The following is a 17,006-nucleotide window of genomic DNA, read 5'->3' as shown; positions in this document are numbered from 1 at the left end:
GTGCCATGGTGCTAAGGGCAGAGGCAGCAGGCAGGGACCCGGCCTCGCGCTGGGTGCGGGCGCTGGGAGCCGGGGAGCCGCCCTGCGATGGAGACGTGGCACCTCTGCCCCCTCTTTGCGCTGCAGAGAATCTCTTTTGTGTCAGTCGTTTCTCTTTGCAGAGACGTTTTTTAAAGCAGATCTTTAGTTCTTTACACACTAACGGAGTCGCCGCGTTTTGTCCTTTGTAAAGATTTTAAACCAAGTGTTCTTGATATAAAATAAAAAGCCAGTTAGAAGAACCCCAGCGTGTGTGCGCGGTGCCGGCCCTGACGCGGCCCCACAGCCCCAGTACCCGTGCACGGGGCCAGCGGGCACCAGGCACCAGGCAGGGCCCTGCCTGCCGCGCTGCGAGGCCGTGCTCTTTTGTATTTTTGATATTCTCCCTCCTCTGTCACCCGTGCCCACGGATCTCAGCCAAAAAGCCCACTCCAGGGCCCAGCCACGGGCGCCCCACAGCCCCTCAGCCCCATCCCAGCCCCCAGTCCAGTGCCACTCTCAGCCCTCTGCGGAGTCGCCCAGTGGGGTTGGATGCGCGCTGCCAAAACGCAGCCACCCACAGCCACCCTGCCCTGCTCCCCACCTCACCACCACCCCATGCAGGGTGTGCCACTGGGGACAGGGCACCCGCCCCAGGGCTGGGGCACCCGCAGAGCCGGCGATGGCCGCAGGTAGTGGGGAGCTTAGGGCTGGATGTGGGGAAGGAGCTACCCGGGAGCAGTGAGGGCAGGGGTTGGTTTGGCCCCCAGCGTGGTCACCCTGAGCACAGGAGGGGACGGGTCCTGTGTCCCCACAGGGATGCCACCCTCAGCCTCGGTCCGGCTGGCAGACGCTGCCCGCACTGGCAGCCGTGACGCATCGGTGCCGGCTGACCCCACACAGCCCCACATGGCCCCACACAGCCTTGGTTTGGGGTGAGGGTGCTGGTTGGAGAATGTATTTATACCCTGTCACCCGCTCAGAGTAACAAATTCCAAATAAAACAGAAGTGATATTTTTAATAGTGGTGTGTCTTGCCTCTCCTTGAAACGTGCAGGGGGTGGATCACAGGGATGCCCCAACCTGGGGGTCCCCATGGTCCTGGCACCCACCTGGGCAGGGGTGTCACCTGTCCCCTGATGCCACTGGGGGCACGGTAGGGTCCCCGCATGTCCCAGCCCTTCTGGGTCCTTGTGGCATTGAGGTCCTGTGCAGGACCTCGCCCACTCCATAGGTGTCCCACAGTGTCCCCTCCCACCCTGCCCAGCCCTGCTCCCCTCCCCCTGCTTGCCGATCAGAAATCTGCTGGTTTCATTGCTTTTTAATGTAATTTCCACTGGAGTCGCCATGGCAACCAGGCATGGGGGCCTGAATTGCCTCCAGGCAGCGCAGCAGAAGAGCCGGGCCGACGGCTGGGGCTGGGGGGGACCATGGGGAGGCAGGCGGTGCTGCATGGGTGCTGCTTTGGGGAGTCCTCGTCCTGCAGCCAGCACGAGGTAGAGGCACCCAGGGACAGGTGACCCTTTGCCATGGGGTTGACGTAGGGGTGCTCTGCTGGTATCCTTCCCCACCCCAAATCCTGGCCCTTCAGCCCCCACTCAGCACTGCCCCGATCTCAGTGCCCTCTGCTCAGACCCACCCAGCTCTCCCATCGAATGCTGCCTTCAGCGCCAGCTGCAGGAGAACTGGGATGGATGGAAACCTTGGAAACCCACATTGGTCCACGGGGGACGGGTTGCCATGGCGATGCCATCGCTCCGCAGCACAGCTCCGGCACAGCCCTGCTCACTGCAGTGCAGGCAGTGGAGCCGGCGCTGCCCAGGGGATGGCAGCCCACCCCAAAGACCCCAAGGACAACGCCAGCTGCCTGCCCTGCAATCCCCTGCGCGGGGTGGAGAGGCAGGTTCTTGCCCCACAACAGGAGCTCTCTCTGTATTCTGTGCCCCATTCCTTGCTGTCCCCATGGACCATCACGGCCACCCCAGCAGGACCCTGGGTGCAAGGTGGTGACTGGCAACACGCTGCCATTAAGATCCTGCTTCTGCCATCTTCCCCAGCCTGCTGCCATCTGCTCTGGGCGTCCCCACCATCAGCAGAGAGCGGACACCGCATCCCTGAGAGCACACGTGGTCAACATCCGTGTGAGGACACGGGATATCCCCAGCTCCGGGGATGTGGTTGGAGCTGCAGGCATAGAGAAGCAGAAATAAACTGAACTGCGATGGCAGCGAGGCATGGAGAGGGCACGAGAGGCCACTGTGTGTCCGTGATGCTCCAGGAGCCACCGCCTGTGGGAGTGCAGCAGCACTGCTGTGTCCTGGTCCTGGTCCAGGTCCCCACCCCCCCAGCTTAGGGCCCAGCCACACAGCGCACCCATTGCTCCACGAGCACTGTGTTCCCCTGACCTCGCTCTGCAGCACAAAGCATTTCTGTGCTGTCTGCACCCTTCCTGGCACAGCAGACTCCAACGAGGGGGATCTGCCTCCTTGGGGAGTCCGTGATGCCATCACTTCAGCTCTGACAGCACTGCCCGGCACCGCTGTGCGTCGGTGATGGTTGGACACGGATTCCCTCTGTGACGCTCTGACCCCACGGCCGCAGCCCTGCGTCAGCCCGGCCCTGCAGCCGGATGCCGTCCCAGCACAACGCCTCTCCCGTACCCACAGCCTCACACATCACCACCGTGCTGCCAACCTCAGGATTGGCGTCACCACCCGTGATCCCACGTCCGCTCCCGGCGGCCAAGGGCCGGTCCTGCCCTCGGAGTACAGCCTGTCCCTGCACGAGGGCTTTGCACAATGTTTTTGCTGCTGTACAAAGGGCAGCAGCTGCTGATGGCACCAACACGTCCCCACTTGATGCACTCTGTTCTGGGGTCACCGCTTGCAGTTCTCCACCCCCACCCCAAGCCTCACTCCCACCTCCACCTCCATCCACATTCCCATCTTCATCTTCATCCCCATGCCATCCCCATTCCTACTCTAATCCTCACCTCATTCCATCCCATCTCATTACTATTCTAATCCTCACCTCATTCAATTCCATCCCCATCCAATTCCCATTCCCATTCTCATTCTCACCCTCATTCCCATTCCTGTCTCCACCCAACTCCACCCCACCCCTCCCCACTCCTTCCCCATCCCCATCCCCGTCCCCATCCCATCTCCTTTCCCATTCCGACCCATCCCGGCCCCGCAGCGCCCTCTGCCGCCGCAGTTCCGTCTCCCAGCGCGGTGCGGCGCTGGGTGCAGTGCTGACTCAGCCCCTTATGGGGGCGGCCGCCCCTCCCCGTCCTCAGCCCCATCCCGGGCCCCGCAGCCCCGCAGCCCCGCGTCGCTTCCACCCCAGTGCCCCTCCGGCCCCTTCGCCGTTTCCCATCTCTTCGACGGGACCTTGGAGCGGCCGCTCCGCCAGTTAATGGTTGACAGAGGCTGTTTGTTTTTCCCCTCTGCGCTTTTTCCCATTAAATTTGGGTGTCGGGAACGACCAACGACGCCCAGAGCTGCTCCGTGGGGGTGTGCGGAGCCCCGTGTCCCCCGCCCGGCAGCGCACGGCTCGCGGAGGGAACGATAGGACGGGACGGGGCCGTGGGGCGGTGCGTTGACCCCAAGGCACGGCGAGGGGAACGGGACACACCTGCGGCGCTGGAAAAGAGCAGCGGAACGATTTGGGAGGGGTGGGCGGCGACCGGGGCGGTATAAAGTCCAGGGTGCAGCTCCGAACGCTGCGTCGGGAGGTGTGTGGGACCGAGAGCTTCCGCGGTCCCGTCGGTGAGGTGGGTACCGCGGGGGGCACCCGGGGCTCGGCCGCAAGGAGCGCTCGGCATCGGGGCTGCGGGGCTGGCACACGGAGGGCACCGCCGCGCTGTCCCCGCCTTCCTCCCCACCGTGCCACGTCCGTGCCTGGCCCTGAGCTGGAGCCGTGCCACGCGTGCCGCTCCGTGTCCGGGGCTGGTGGAAGACACGGGGACCCCTTTTCTCTGTGCACGGGAAGGCACGGATGGCACCATTCCCGGCCCCGCTGTGCCATCGCTGCCGCACGGAGACGCGGCTCGGCTTAGTCCCGTGTCCCCAGCACGTGGCTGCACTCGGTGCTCGCCGTTCGGGGAGGTGGCCGTCCCCACTGCCACGTCCCGCCCGCCGTACTCAGGTGGCTGCCACCCGGAGACCCCCCCCCGGTGGCGGCGGAGGAGCCACATCCGTGCTGGGCGCGGGGCGAGGTGGGAGCGGGGACGCAGCACACAGGGACTTTGTTTGGCCGGGGTGGGCGGAAGTCGGGGCGTTGGATCTGAATGCTAAAGTGTGTTGTTCAGGAGCCCATAAAGGCCCCATTGTATGCAAATAGTTTATAAAGCAGCATATGACTTCCAGTGCAGGGCAGTGGTGGACAGAGACGAGGGCAGGCGGAGCAGAGCTCTGCTGCGGGAGACATGAGACCTTAGAGGGGCCTTTGGGGGCAGCTCAGCAGGACTCTTCCTCACTGCCAGGTATGCGCTGGGGCGGCTCCCAGCCCTGTGCTTGGGTGCAGAGCAGCCCCCGTGCTGCTCGGTGCTGGCATTCGGGGTGTGTAGGGCAAGGCAGGGCTGGGGCAGGAGGAGGGTGGTACTGCAGGGCTGCAACCCCAGGGCTGGGGATCCCCAGCTGTGCTCTAGGATTGTTGTGGGAGTGGGCAGAGCTCAGTACTGGGAATGGGTGGGGGGTCTGGGAACGTCATCCCCACCCTGTGCAGCACCTGGGGGTGGGGAGGAGGGCAGGAGGATGGCACTGAGCCACAATGGGACAGAAAGGTCAGCTCTGCTCCCGCATGGGGCAGAGGCCCTGCAGCAGCTCCCGGCTGCACGCTAGGAGCCCTTTGACCTTCTGCTATGGGGCTGGGCTGGGGGCAGGGGACGGCAGAGCTGTGGGGCAGAGTGCTGCCCTGAGCTGTGTCAGCAGCTCCTGTCCTGCCGTCTGTCCTGCTGTCACGCTGTCTGTCCATCCATCCTGCTCTCTGTCTGCCCTGCCCACCACCCTCAGCTCTGCGGTGGCCACTTGCTCCCATGTCCCCCACCACCGACCACCGTGGTGGCTCTCAGTCGGGGCCCGGCCCTCTCCTAACGCCGCTTCTCGTTGCTCCCTGCCAGGCGTGAGGAGCCATGAACTGGGCCGGCCTCTACGCGGTGCTGAGCGGGGTGAACCGCCACTCCACCGCCATCGGGCGCATCTGGCTCTCCGTCATCTTCATCTTCAGGATCATGGTGCTGGTGGTGGCAGCCGAGAGCGTCTGGGGGGACGAGAAGTCCGCCTTCACCTGCAACACGCAGCAGCCGGGCTGCAACAGCGTCTGCTACGACCACTTCTTCCCCATCTCGCACATCCGCCTGTGGGCCCTGCAGCTCATCCTGGTCACCACGCCGGCCCTGCTGGTGGCCATGCACGTGGCCTACCAGCAGCATCAGGAGAAGAAGCTGCTGATGATGACGGGCCACGGGGACGCCAAGCACCTGGAGGAGGTGAAGAAGCACAAGATGCGCATCGCGGGATCGCTGTGGTGGACGTACGTCTGCAGCGTGGTCTTCAGGCTGCTCTTCGAGGCCGTCTTCATGTACCTCTTCTACATGATCTACCCCGGCTACCAGATGGTGCGGCTGGTCAAGTGCGAGGCTTATCCCTGCCCCAACACCGTGGATTGCTTCGTCTCGCGGCCCACCGAGAAGACCATCTTCACCGTCTTCATGCTGGTCACCTCCAGCGTCTGCATCGTGCTCAACATGGCCGAGTTGGTCTACTTGGTGGTGCGGGCTTGTGCGCGCCGCAGCCGACACAACTCCAACCCTTCCTCGGGGAAAAGCTCTTTCTACGGCCACAAGCTTTCCTCTGAGTACAAGCAGAACGAGATCAACCAGCTGCTGACGGAGCAGGACGGATCCCTCAAGGACATGCTGCGCCGCAACCCCAGCCTGCAGGAGAAGGGCGACCGCTGCTCTGCGTGTTGAGCCCCACGCCGCCCCACAGCCCCGGGGAGGGCGCACGCTGCCCTCATATTGTGTGTTGCACGCCCGGTGCTGGCCCTCCTGGACAGTGGGGATGGGGAGGGCAGGGCAGCTGCTGCGTGCTCGGGCCATTAAATGTCCATTCTCAGGTGCTGCCTCCCTGCTTTGTACTCGGGGTGGGGATGCGGTGCCAGCGTGGGGTGCCTATCCCTGAGCAGAGAGGAGCAGTTCTGGTTGCACCCAGGCTACCGCTGCCCCATGTGCAGGGCTGCCCAGCCCCACACCTGGGGGTTTGGAGGGCCACGGTCCCCAGGTGCAGTTGTGGTTGCGGTCACGGTGCCCCAGCAGCTCGCGTGTGGGAGCGGTGACCCTCTGATGGCATTGAGCACCAGCCCCTGCAGCCCCACAGTATATTTAGAAAAGTGCCCAGACCAAAAATAGAGGGGAAATTTTTCCCCCAGTGGCTGCTTCATCTGCCAATCACAAAAAAAAGCCAATGGAGCCTGCAGCTGCATCACGAACCGCTAACCTTCTGCCCACCATCGGGTGGATGGACAGACAGCCGGAGCCGGGTAGACCTGTCCGCACTGTGAGCGCTGGGGAAACGGCTTTGGAGCATCCCACACCACTCTGGTGACAGCGTGGGAGCAGCCACGTACCTGCGACGGTGAGGGGTCCCCGTGCAGGCGGTGTCCCCACGGCAGCCGTGCCCACCCCACTGCTGGGGCTGCTCCTGCCAGAAGCTGCCCACACCGTGTCAGGGGGTTTGGGGTGCATGAAGTGGGGGCAGCCTGCATGCCCACCCTGGGGATGGGGCTGCGGTCGGGCACGCGTGTGTGCGTCTGTAACGTGGCTGTCTTGCAGCGCCATGGGGGACTGGAGCCTGCTGGGGCGGCTGCTGGAGAACGCCCAGGAGCACTCCACGGTGGTGGGGAAGGTTTGGCTCACCGTCCTCTTCGTTTTCCGCATCCTGGTACTGGGGGCAGCTGCGGAACGGGTGTGGGGTGATGAGCTGGCCGGCTTCTCCTGCGACACGCAGCAGCCCGGCTGCCAGAACGCCTGCTATGACAGCACCTTCCCCATCTCCCACCTGCGCTTCTGGGTCCTGCAGATCATCTTCGTCTCCACCCCCAGCCTGGTGTACCTGGGCCACATCCTGCACCTGGTGCACCTGGAGGAGAAGGCGCAGCAGCAGGCGGCAGCGCGGGGTGGCAGCGGGGCCCGGAGGCAGCAGAGAAAACCCCGGATCCCAGCACGGGACACTCAGGGCCGGGTCCACATGCGTGGGGCCATCCTGAGGACGTACGTCTGCAGCGTTGTCTTCAAGGCTCTCTTCGAGATGGGCTTCATAGCAGGGCAGTATGCCTTGTATGGGCTTGAGCTGAAGCCCCTCTACACCTGCGGCCGCTGGCCCTGCCCCAACACCGTCAACTGCTACATCTCCCGGCCCACCGAGAAGACCATCTTCATCCTCTTCATGCTGGGGGTGGCCTGCGTGTCTCTGCTGCTCAACCTGGTGGAGATCTACCACCTGGGCCTCACCAAGTGCCAGCAGCGGCCAGGTCCCAGATCCCGCATCCTGCCTGGCCCTGGTGGCCTTGCAGGGTCCCACAGTGCCCACTTCACCTTGCCTGGTGGTGGCGACCCCACGGATGCCAGCAGACCACACCTGGCACCTCTGGGGAAGGCTGGTGCGTGGCTGGGGGTGGCCAGTGGGTCCCATGGGAAGGCGCGGGCAGCGGACCTGGCAGTGTGAAGGCAGCTGGTGCCTGCTGAGATGCTCAGGGATGGACGATGCGTGGGCTGCCGTGCTGTGCTGTGGTGGCCACAGCTGTGGTTCCCATCTCCAGGCCGGTGGCACAGACCCCACGGCCAGCATGAGCTGAGCATGGCTCGGGAGCAGCAGGACCAAGCCGGTGCAGAGGCAAACCCCACTACCCCAACCATGAGCCCTGAGGAGCAAATAAACACCCACTGCACCTCACTTGACTCCTGCTCTGCCCGTGGGCACTGTGGCATTGCTGCCTGAACATCCATCTCATGCATGACCCCAAAGGCTGGGGAAGGGCCACCACCATTGCTGGGCTGTAGTCCTGTGGGTGGGGAGCAGGCAGGACAGGCAGCACAGCAAGGGAGGGATGGAGAGGAGATGCATGGTGGCAGCTCTCCTTCCCCAGGGCCGTGATCTGGCTGCAGGGACGGGCTGAGCTGGGATCACCCACTGCTGAGGGGACAAGGGCCCTTTTGCCCAACAGAGCCACGCAGCACATTTGGGAGAGGCCAAGCACAGCGAAGGGAGGATCCCAGCCCCACAGGCAAGCTCCCTGTTCGGGGCTGCGGCTGAGCAAGGGGCTGCATACCAGTGCCCACCCCTTGCTTGGGGAAAGCAGGGGCAGCCAGCAATTTTCTGCAACTTTATTTGAAATGAATGGTTTCCAGAGACACAGGGTTAGTCCTAACGCCCTGTTATCACTACAACAAGACTGGTGAGTGGCTCACTCTCCACATGGACACAGAGAACAGAGGGCCCCAGGCCAAGGCCCAGAACAATATATACAGGCTCAACAAACAGTGCTGAGACCCATGTACAGCTCAGGAAAACCAACCAGAACACAAGGAGGGGCAGGAGGCAGCAGGGAACAGCACAGCAGGAGCCCAGCCCGCTCTGGGCAGGGCACTAGGGCCCTGCAACTTTGGGAGGGAGGAGAGGCCAAGCAGATCCCCTCACTTCTGCCAGAGGCTGCCTGAGCCTGGAGCAGAGCAGAGGGACCCACTACTGCCACCAGCACCCCAGCCAGCTTGCAATGCTGGTGGCACCTCGCCCTGCGTAGGGGGCTACACCAGGAATGGGGACAGTGGGGAGGGAAGGGCAGCACTGGCACAGACCCGTGTCAGTCAGTTTTCTGCCGACTCAGAAAACATTGACAAAATTGAGGGAGACGACCCAGCTGGGCCTCTGACCCCACGTTCCAGCACCAACTTCATCTGCTCCCAACAGCCAGCCCTGGCCAACCCCCAACCCTGGAAACAACTCTTCCCCTATGCAACAGCTCACACTCTGCCGGTGGTCCTTCCCTGCTGCCCTGAAAACACTGTCCCACTGCAGCAGAGCTACCGTTCCTGCCGTGCCACGTGCAGCTCCTGTGAGCTGATGCCAAGGGAAGGGGGGAATTTAAAAGCCTCAGAGCCTGCTGGTCCCAGGCAGCACTCTGCCGTATTGTGCGGTTCCTGCCTCAGGGCAGAGGGAGAAGGGGTTAGTGTCAGAGCTTGGGGTAGGGGCTGCAGCCCTGGGGAGCGGGAGGATGGGGAAGAAAAGGGGCCACCACCCTGGTGGCTTTGCCACCTCTGTGCTGCAGGGGCTGGCCCCAGGGAAGATGGCCCACCTGGCACGGGACAGGGCTGAGCGCAGGCGCCACGTAGGTAAGAAAGGCCTGTTACGAGCAGGATGAGATGTCTCGAGTCCAGTAACAATGTGGGGACAGCACTGCCGCAGTCCCGGCCCCACGCTGTGCTGCACGGCCCCCAGAACAGGAGTCACGGAGATGAGGTGTCCAAGGCTGGAGCAGAACGAGCCCAGCAGCACCCTGTGCTTAGTCCATATCATCCTCCACGCTGCTGAGCCGGCTGTGCTCCTCGTAGATCTCCCTCACCACCAGGATGCGGTTCAGCATGCTTTCCAGCATGCTCCTGTCCATGGGGATGACTGAATACCAAAGCGGGGACTCGGCGATGCACGACCTCTCAGGCTGCAGGTAGAAGATGTCGTTGCGGTTCCGCATACTCTCAGGACTGTAAGGAGAAAGGAAAGTGAGACCTAGGACATCAACAGCAGGGACTCAGAAGGCCTGGCTCGCCCTCTCGATTATCAAGGAGGGCTCAAGTGTCTCATCTTCTGGGCTAGACAAGGCCATGCACTGTAGTCCTCACTCCAAAGCAAGCTCCCTAACCAATGCGCCACACACCCCTCCATGTCTTTCAAGAAATAAGGAATGAAAGCAGACAGAGAGAAGTGTTCTCTCCATCACAGTCCACAAGCAGTGCAGACCCTGGTCAAGGCTTAACGCTGATGGAAGAACGTGCAGAGAGCAGCAGCTAGTCCACTGGGTCTCCCTGAAACTGAGAGGTGGCCCCAAACCAACACAAGCCTCTGATCCAGAAAAGCCTCACCATTTAGAGAGGTAAAACTCGTAGAACTTGACGGGGCATCGAAGCGGGTTCATCTTGTTCTCCCGCTGCTCCAACATTGGCATCTCCTCCTCACGCTTTCTCTTTCCAGTGCTACCATCTGCAAAGGCGGGATAGGGGTAGGATCACAGCTGGGACACGACGGAGAAGGCAGGGAGATGGAAAAAAAGATGTTCTGTCAGACCCTACCTCGGCCTTTCTTCTGCTTGGCAGGAGCGCAGTAGCGGATGCTCACCATCTTCGTGACGCCACGGGCTGTGGTGCACTTGCGAGACTGCCGCACTACGTTGGTGAAGGAGAGCTGCATGTGCTCCTCCGCCGTCTGCAGCCCAAAGAACTTCGTGTTGAAGAACATAAGGGTGTTAAGGAGCACAAAGGGTGAGTAAACGCCCAGCTGCTTGCACTCCCAGAGGTGCTCCTCCTCGACACGTGAGAAGACTGTGTCTGTAATACAGAGGAAGAACCAGGTCAACACCCACAGTGGCCTCGTGTTCTTTCAGGAGGGAACTAGAACAATGTGCCTGCCAGCAGTGGCTGGGAGCCAGCCCCACGCATCTGAAGAACGTGGGCCTGGAGCAATCCCTTCCCCTCCAAGTTCAACTCGGTGCTGACACTTCACAATGCCCGCCTTCCCATGAGGTTCCTCCTCCGGAGCCATTGGTGGACCCTAACCCTGCCCATTCCACAGCACAGGCAAATCTCAGCCCAGAATCCCAATAAATCCTAACAGCTCATCCCCACAAATGGCCACGAAGTGGACTCCAGGTCAGTGCTCCACCTCACTACGTGAGATAATAGAAAAGCCAGCCCCTCTCCAGACACACAGGTCTGGAGCCAAAGGCTTCTGCCTGGAACAGCCATCATGCAGAAGAGAGGCTACAGCAACTACCTGTTTATTGCAGGGAAGGAAGCCCAGATTGTGGCATCATGGAAAGCCTCTGCAAAGTTCTGCTCACAAGGTGTTATGACAGCAACCATGGCCAACGTTCATAACAGTGTGCAGGGCTTTCTGACAGAGTGGGAAGGGAAGGACATGGGCCACCACACCTGCTGGTTTGGTATCCTCTTTCCCAAAGGGTTCGGACACCACTGAAATTCACTATTGTAAAGGGTTAGAACTGCTCCAAGAAACAAATGAGCCACACTCTGCTCCCAGCCAGCCTGACTCTGGGAAACAAAGTTGCTGAGGCGTAAACCAGATTGGCTCTGCTGTCAGTATGGGTCAGGATGACCCTAAAACGCAGTGGAACAGCACTGCCTGTGCCAAGAAAGAAGACTGAGGCTGGAGGAATGCAAACAGACTGGAGGATCCAAGGCAAAAAGCATAAATGGGTTATGTGTGTGGTAAGTCAAGGTAATATGGAGACACGTACTGTTTGGTAAGACTGTGGGTTGCCAGCCACTCAGGGACTTGTTCAGCTCCTGCACAAAGGTCAGGTAGTAAAGGTCTGTAAATATATTCACCATACGATTGTTCTCAAGCAGGTACTAGAAAGAACAGAACACACAGTCAAGAGAGACAGTGGTACCTGGTGCAAAACCTTCCCATAAAGGCCAGGACACACACAGAGCCCAGGACTGCACAGGCAGAGTTGCAGAGCAGATGCTTAGCTATAGGCATCTACTCCTGAAAACTGTGAGAAACTGCACGACATCACAAAGCAGAGTTGATGAATGAGAAGGGACTGAGGCTGAATTTGGAGACTTCACTCAGCCTTCCTCTAGGATGTGCTCCTTGGGTGCAAGGACAGGGAATGCCTGTCAGCTCCCACTGGGCTCGGGAACGAAGACCGAACCAGGCAGGTTGCTGTCATAGATCTCCAGAAGGCAAAATAAAGGGTAAGAAAACCCCCTCACCAGATGTGACCCCCAGGTCTGGCTGCGAAGGAAGGGAGGACAAGCAGCCTTCCCTCACCTGCTGGATGCCAAGGCAAAGGTAATAGATGCTGTCTGGTTCGTAGCGCTCTCCATTGGGCCGCGTTATTTCCTTGACAAACTGAGCCAGGCCATAGTTGAGTTCAGCTGCTGTGCAGGCCAGGATGTCTTCTTTGATCCTAATGGGCTTGGCTGTGGAAACAAACACCACAGCCTCAGACAACATCCTGCAAGGCGAGAAGCACCTCGAGGGGCTGGGATCAGCTGCTGGGAGGTGCCTGCCGCTCCGCCCCACACAGACACTTACGGCCAAAGCGCAGCTCCTCTCCCTTGCTGCTCTCTCCCCCTGCATATTTGGCTTGCACCCAGGACTTCCAGGCATTCACACCATAGGAGTAGTTCAGAGCTGTGCAGCTGGGCTGACTGCTCATTGAGTCCCGGGAACAGCTTTCAGAGAGCACCAGGCGCTTCTGTCCCTGCAGAGAGGTGTACTGTGAGATGAGGCATGTACCTGGGACAGATGCAAGATTCCCAGTGTGCCTGTGCCAATGCCAGCAGGCATCCTTCTGCTGACAGCCAAGCTAACAAGATCCATTAGTTATGAGGACCACAGGCAGGGAAGAGGCCAGCTCTCACACGGCATGTTGCATTCAGGGCTGTTCCATAGTAACAGGAACATATTTCCACTCAGAGAGTGGCCCACAGGCCAGGTATGCTCTGAAGGGAGGGAGTACAGCCTCCCCAGCACACCTCACCTCAGACTGTGTCCCAGATGGCAACTCCCACTTCAAATCCACAAGGCTTTGAGCAGGCAGCACCCACTAACAGCTCACCTTTCGGACAGCACGAGGCAGCTCCTGCTCTGTGGACACATCTTCGGGGCCCACCAGCCCACAGTCAAAGAGGAAATCTACACTGGGGTTGATGTATAGAGGATCTGAAAGGAGACACAGGAATAAGAGATCAGCTGAGACACCTCATCCTGTCCCCAGCAGAGAAAACAGGCAGGCGTCTAAGGCAAGTTGCCATTCTGGTCTGGTTCTTACAGCCAGCTGTAGAGGGAACATGCAGCCTAAAACCCTGTGCCCACCACTTCTGCCTGGCACAAACATTTAGCCACAGCCCAACGAAGGAAACACTATCACCTGCCAGACTTGCAAAATTTCTCAGGCTAACCAGAACCAAACATCTGGAATATCTTTCATGCCTTCATTCCAGGCCAGCAGTGGTGACAGTCTGGCACAAGTCCCCCAATTCTCTGTCTTCTGCTGCTACTATACTGCCTCAGCACTGCTGAGCATGTCCGTTCCTTCTTCCCAACCTTCTGCCCTCTGACAAACACACACAGCAATTCTGCCATTTCCCAAAATGTCATGCACTGTCCAGGCCTCTCTTGGGCTTCGCTGGATCGTCTGCAATCATTATCTGTAAGCACACTATCACCTTTGCCCTACACTCAGTGCTGTTAGAATCAGCTTCTCATTCTCCCTTTCCTGCAGACCTACATCCTCGGGAGGTCAGTTAGTCAGAAAACACAGACTTGTTCAAAAGTGGTGGTCTCACCCCTGCTGCGAGCAGTCATCTGCAAGACCCTCAGCTCCTGGCCTCAAGCAGGGTCAGTCAGAGGGCATGGGGAGGTAAGTTCACACAGGTCTTAATGCTGCTGGCAAAGGTGGGCTGAGGGCAGCAGGACCCTGCTGCAGCATGAGCAGCCCCACATGCCTGCTTCACCTAGCTCTTACTCTTAGGGAAGTCAGCCTCCAGGTCCTGGCCTGGCTCATCGAGGACGTTTGCCATCTTGACAGCCATGGCCAACACATCGTCCCTTGCCGGTCCAAACAGATCACAGTCCTCCAGGAGACCCTCTGCGCTCTGGTTACTCACCAGGTCTGCAATGCAAAAGCAGATGAGAAACATAACTTTCAAAAACCTGTTTTGTCTCATGATAACTGGAAAATGAAGTCAGGCTCCCTAGGGCACAGTCCTGTGCTCACATCAGCACCACAACAACTGCGCCGCCCAGCTCTCCTTGCACAGCAAGAAACTAGACCTCCGTCCTCACCCAGACACAGCCCGTCACTGGGGCTTGAGGAATGCAGCCCCCAGCTAAAAAGACCTGTGAGGTCAGGACTGTTAGCCTTCTGGTTGGGGAGCTATTTTAGGTAAGAGCCTGAACAGCCTTGTGAATAAATCAGTGAATGTGTGCCAAGAGTGGCAACCCCAAAGCAGACGGTGGCAGGCACTGCTCCTTGCTGCAGTTCTCCCCTCCTGGTACTTCCTCAGCAGCAGCTGAGGGCTTGCTCCACTCTGCTCCTTCTCAAAGGCTTTGGAGGAGCTGCAATCCGGGCAGATGTTCTGGTTTCAGGAGCAGGTAAACCTTGGCAATGCCAGCCATCAGGTCAGCCCGAGCCACGGCAGAACCTACCGCACAGGTCCGAGGAGGCTTTGTCCAGTTCCTCAGCCTCTGCAATCATCTCTGCCATGGCCAGGATGTCAGCCTCTAGAGGATTGGAGGGGATCTTCACCTTCAGCTCCTCAATTGTCTCCACAATCTTATCCGCGCTCTCCAGTGTGGTGGGTAGAAACATTGGCACAGGCACCTGTTGACAGCAGCACACCAGGCAGAGATCAGATGTGCTGTGCTCACACAGTGTTCCGGTTCAGCCAACTGCTGGGTAAGCAGAGGCAGCAGAAGAGGACAGAGAAGCAGGAAAACTACAGCAAGGCAGGACTGAGACAGAGAACACAAGCAGGTGAAGTGTGTCGCTTACCGGGACAGGCATGGAGAAAGGCACAGGTACTTTCTGGCAGTACATATGCATAGGCACAGGCACGAAGATCGGGACTGGGATTGGCAACACAATCACCTGGGGCTTCCAGTCAGCCTCTGACAAGAGCAAAAGTACATCAGTGACCTTGCTCCCAGCAGCTCCTCCACCCAGCCTAGCTATGCACAGCCATGCCCACACAGCCAACCACACAGCACCACAGCCCCTCCAGACATCAGCATCTGACTTACAGGCAGAGCTGAAGCAGCAGCAGCAAGCCAGTTAGTTCTGCAGGAGAAACCTGCCTCAGCAAGTGGTGCAAGCCCTGCTCTTATTTGGTCCTACTGAGAGATCTAATTACTTTGTATATGCTAGAGGCATACATGCACGCAATGACACAGTGCATTCACAGAGCATTCACAGTGGAACCTGCTGGACAGACAGCTCCTCAGGCAAGCTGAAGATCTCTGGAAGAAAAGGAGCTGCCTCACATACTGTAAGAGAGGTGGATTCAAGCTGCAGTGCTCCTTTTGTTGCTCATGGAAATGGACTCCCAACCTCCATCCAAGGCTGTGCATGCCTCGCACACCCCTGACACTCCCTCAGCATGATGCCAAACGTTCAGCAGTTCTATAGAGTGTTTCAAGCTGGATTCATATCCAGTCTGGAGTAGAGACAGGCAATCTTCCTTTCCAAAATGCCCCTTTAATCCTGCAGTTAGTTGTGTCTTACTGTCCTACCTGTCTGACATCCTTTGGACTTCATTTCTACTTTGCAGGAAACACCCCGGTTCTGCATCAGTGGTTTGCACATGGCAGCTTTGTTCTTCCGAGGGGTGGCTGGAACTGGAGGGGGTGGGGGAGGCGGCGCGGCTGGAGACATGTGGGCTGAGGAGGTCTTTGATGACAACTGAGGAAATGCAGAAAGCAGGAGGTTGGTGTCCACTGAAAGCAGCACTGCCTCTTTTCAACCACTGGTACAGCCTCCTGGAGCCTGGCAGCCCACAGCACACATGTACATGTTCCCAGAGTTACATCTGGCCAACGGGCTGCCAAGCTGACGGTGGCAGGGAACAAACCCACATGGGATCTCTACAGTCAGCAGGAAGTTTGGCACTGGTGAGCAGCAGGGAGTGCAGTGGGACAGTGGCTATGCCCAAGCACAGGTGAGCACTGTGCAAAGTGGAGCCAGCACACAGCGACAGACTGCTCTGGTGTCCATGCTTCATTCCTGGGCAATGGTCACCCATCCACCTCTCAGGAGATGTGCTGATGTTGCCCTGCTCAGAGGCTCATATCAGCTCCCACTGCCCAGGCCACTACCATTAAAACACAGTGGTAACAGGAGAATTAGATCTCCACAGACAATTGCAGACCTGAGTGAGGGCAGCCCCCTCGTGCTATCTAGCAAATTCCTATCTCCAGCAGGCCTTACCGTGTTAGTCTCTGCCTTCTGATGGGAAGAAGCGGGTGGTTTTGTTTCTGAAGACTGACCTGTAAGAGAAAGCGATGCCTCTTAGTTCAAGAGCTCCTTGGCTAACAGGTCCCACTGCTGGGACTGGAGGTGGCAGCAGCCACAGGCCAGAGGGCAGTGACAGGCTCCCCAGAAACTGCTCCTGGCCACTCCAGGAATAGTCAGTCATTCCAAAAATCTCTTGCCCTAGCACCTTAGAAAATGCTACAACTCCACAATCAAGTCATTGCCGTGTCAATCTGTGTTCCCTTGTGGTCCACCCCATCCCCATCACAGCAGGTCAGGAGAAATCCCAGCCCCTTGTAGAGAGAGGATGCCAGGGCTCTATTCCCAGCTCTGCCTACCGGCTTGCTGTACCGAGCCATGGCCCCTCCCTGTGCCTCCATCTCCCTGCTACAGTACCTTGGCAAAGTGCTTCGAGATCCCTGGGAAGAAGGTGACAGAGCTAATAGCAGTTACAAGGTATCCCAGAAAGTACAGAAACGGCTTTGCCCAGCATTAGAGATGCAAAAGAGCAGGGATTGCCAGCAGATAAGAGGCGTCCCTGGCAGACACTACTCTCAGATGGTGACAGTATCATCCTTGCTAAGATGATAATTCCAGCTCACCTGCTTTGCAGAGCACCCACACCCATCTCAAAGGCTGCTGAGCTAAAAGAGCACCTTCATCCAAGCCTCCCGTGAACCCTGGTTACCTGTGTGGCTGAGAAAAAGAGC

General features: G+C 59.1%; 3 protein-coding genes across 8 annotated transcripts in view; 2 read left to right on the top strand and 1 right to left on the bottom strand.

Annotated features, from left to right (window-relative positions):
- The first annotated feature begins 3,688 nt into the window (after window positions 1–3,688).
- Window positions 3,689–6,137, top strand: GJB1 (gap junction protein beta 1). Of its 2 annotated transcripts, XM_042825457.1 has the most exons (3): window positions 3,704–3,793; window positions 4,389–4,504; window positions 5,141–6,137. In XM_042825457.1, the coding sequence occupies exon 3, from the start codon at window positions 5,153–5,155 to the stop codon at window positions 5,990–5,992; it is 840 nt and encodes a 279-aa protein (XP_042681391.1). In that variant the 5' UTR covers window positions 3,704–3,793; window positions 4,389–4,504; window positions 5,141–5,152; the 3' UTR covers window positions 5,993–6,137. The 2 variants fall into 2 exon arrangements, with proteins under 2 accessions (XP_042681390.1, XP_042681391.1); XM_042825456.1 differs by lacking the exon at window positions 4,389–4,504 and having other exon boundaries at window positions 3,689–3,793.
- A 91-nt stretch (window positions 6,138–6,228) lies between these two features.
- On the top strand, window positions 6,229–7,978 carry LOC122163892 (gap junction alpha-3 protein-like). Its single transcript, XM_042825454.1, has 2 exons — window positions 6,229–6,656; window positions 6,854–7,978. The coding sequence occupies exon 2, from the start codon at window positions 6,858–6,860 to the stop codon at window positions 7,743–7,745; it is 888 nt and encodes a 295-aa protein (XP_042681388.1). The 5' UTR covers window positions 6,229–6,656; window positions 6,854–6,857; the 3' UTR covers window positions 7,746–7,978.
- Window positions 7,979–8,389: 411 nt separating this feature from the next.
- Window positions 8,390–17,006, bottom strand: part of ZMYM3 (zinc finger MYM-type containing 3) — a 30,860-nt gene continuing 22,243 nt past the window's right edge. For all 5 annotated transcript variants that reach the window (XM_042825485.1, XM_042825483.1, XM_042825482.1 and 2 more), the window contains 12 exons: window positions 16,252–16,310; window positions 15,558–15,726; window positions 14,821–14,936; window positions 14,475–14,649; window positions 13,792–13,938; window positions 12,883–12,986; window positions 12,357–12,525; window positions 12,090–12,241; window positions 11,548–11,662; window positions 10,364–10,618; window positions 10,157–10,274; window positions 8,390–9,778 (listed from right to left, as the gene is read on the bottom strand). In XM_042825485.1, the coding sequence (XP_042681419.1) occupies window positions 9,580–9,778; window positions 10,157–10,274; window positions 10,364–10,618; window positions 11,548–11,662; window positions 12,090–12,241; window positions 12,357–12,525; window positions 12,883–12,986; window positions 13,792–13,938; window positions 14,475–14,649; window positions 14,821–14,936; window positions 15,558–15,726; window positions 16,252–16,310 (1,778 nt within the window). In that variant the 3' untranslated portion in view covers window positions 8,390–9,579. The remainder of the gene's footprint in view (window positions 9,779–10,156; window positions 10,275–10,363; window positions 10,619–11,547; window positions 11,663–12,089; window positions 12,242–12,356; window positions 12,526–12,882; window positions 12,987–13,791; window positions 13,939–14,474; window positions 14,650–14,820; window positions 14,937–15,557; window positions 15,727–16,251; window positions 16,311–17,006) is intronic.

Source organism: Centrocercus urophasianus, unplaced genomic scaffold (assembly GCF_019232065.1).
Source record: "Centrocercus urophasianus isolate 14NV4802_14NV808 unplaced genomic scaffold, USGS_Curo_1.0 seq_24, whole genome shotgun sequence".
NCBI classification, from domain to species: domain Eukaryota; kingdom Metazoa; phylum Chordata; class Aves; order Galliformes; family Phasianidae; genus Centrocercus; species Centrocercus urophasianus.
This window is presented reverse-complemented; position numbering and strand designations above follow the sequence as displayed.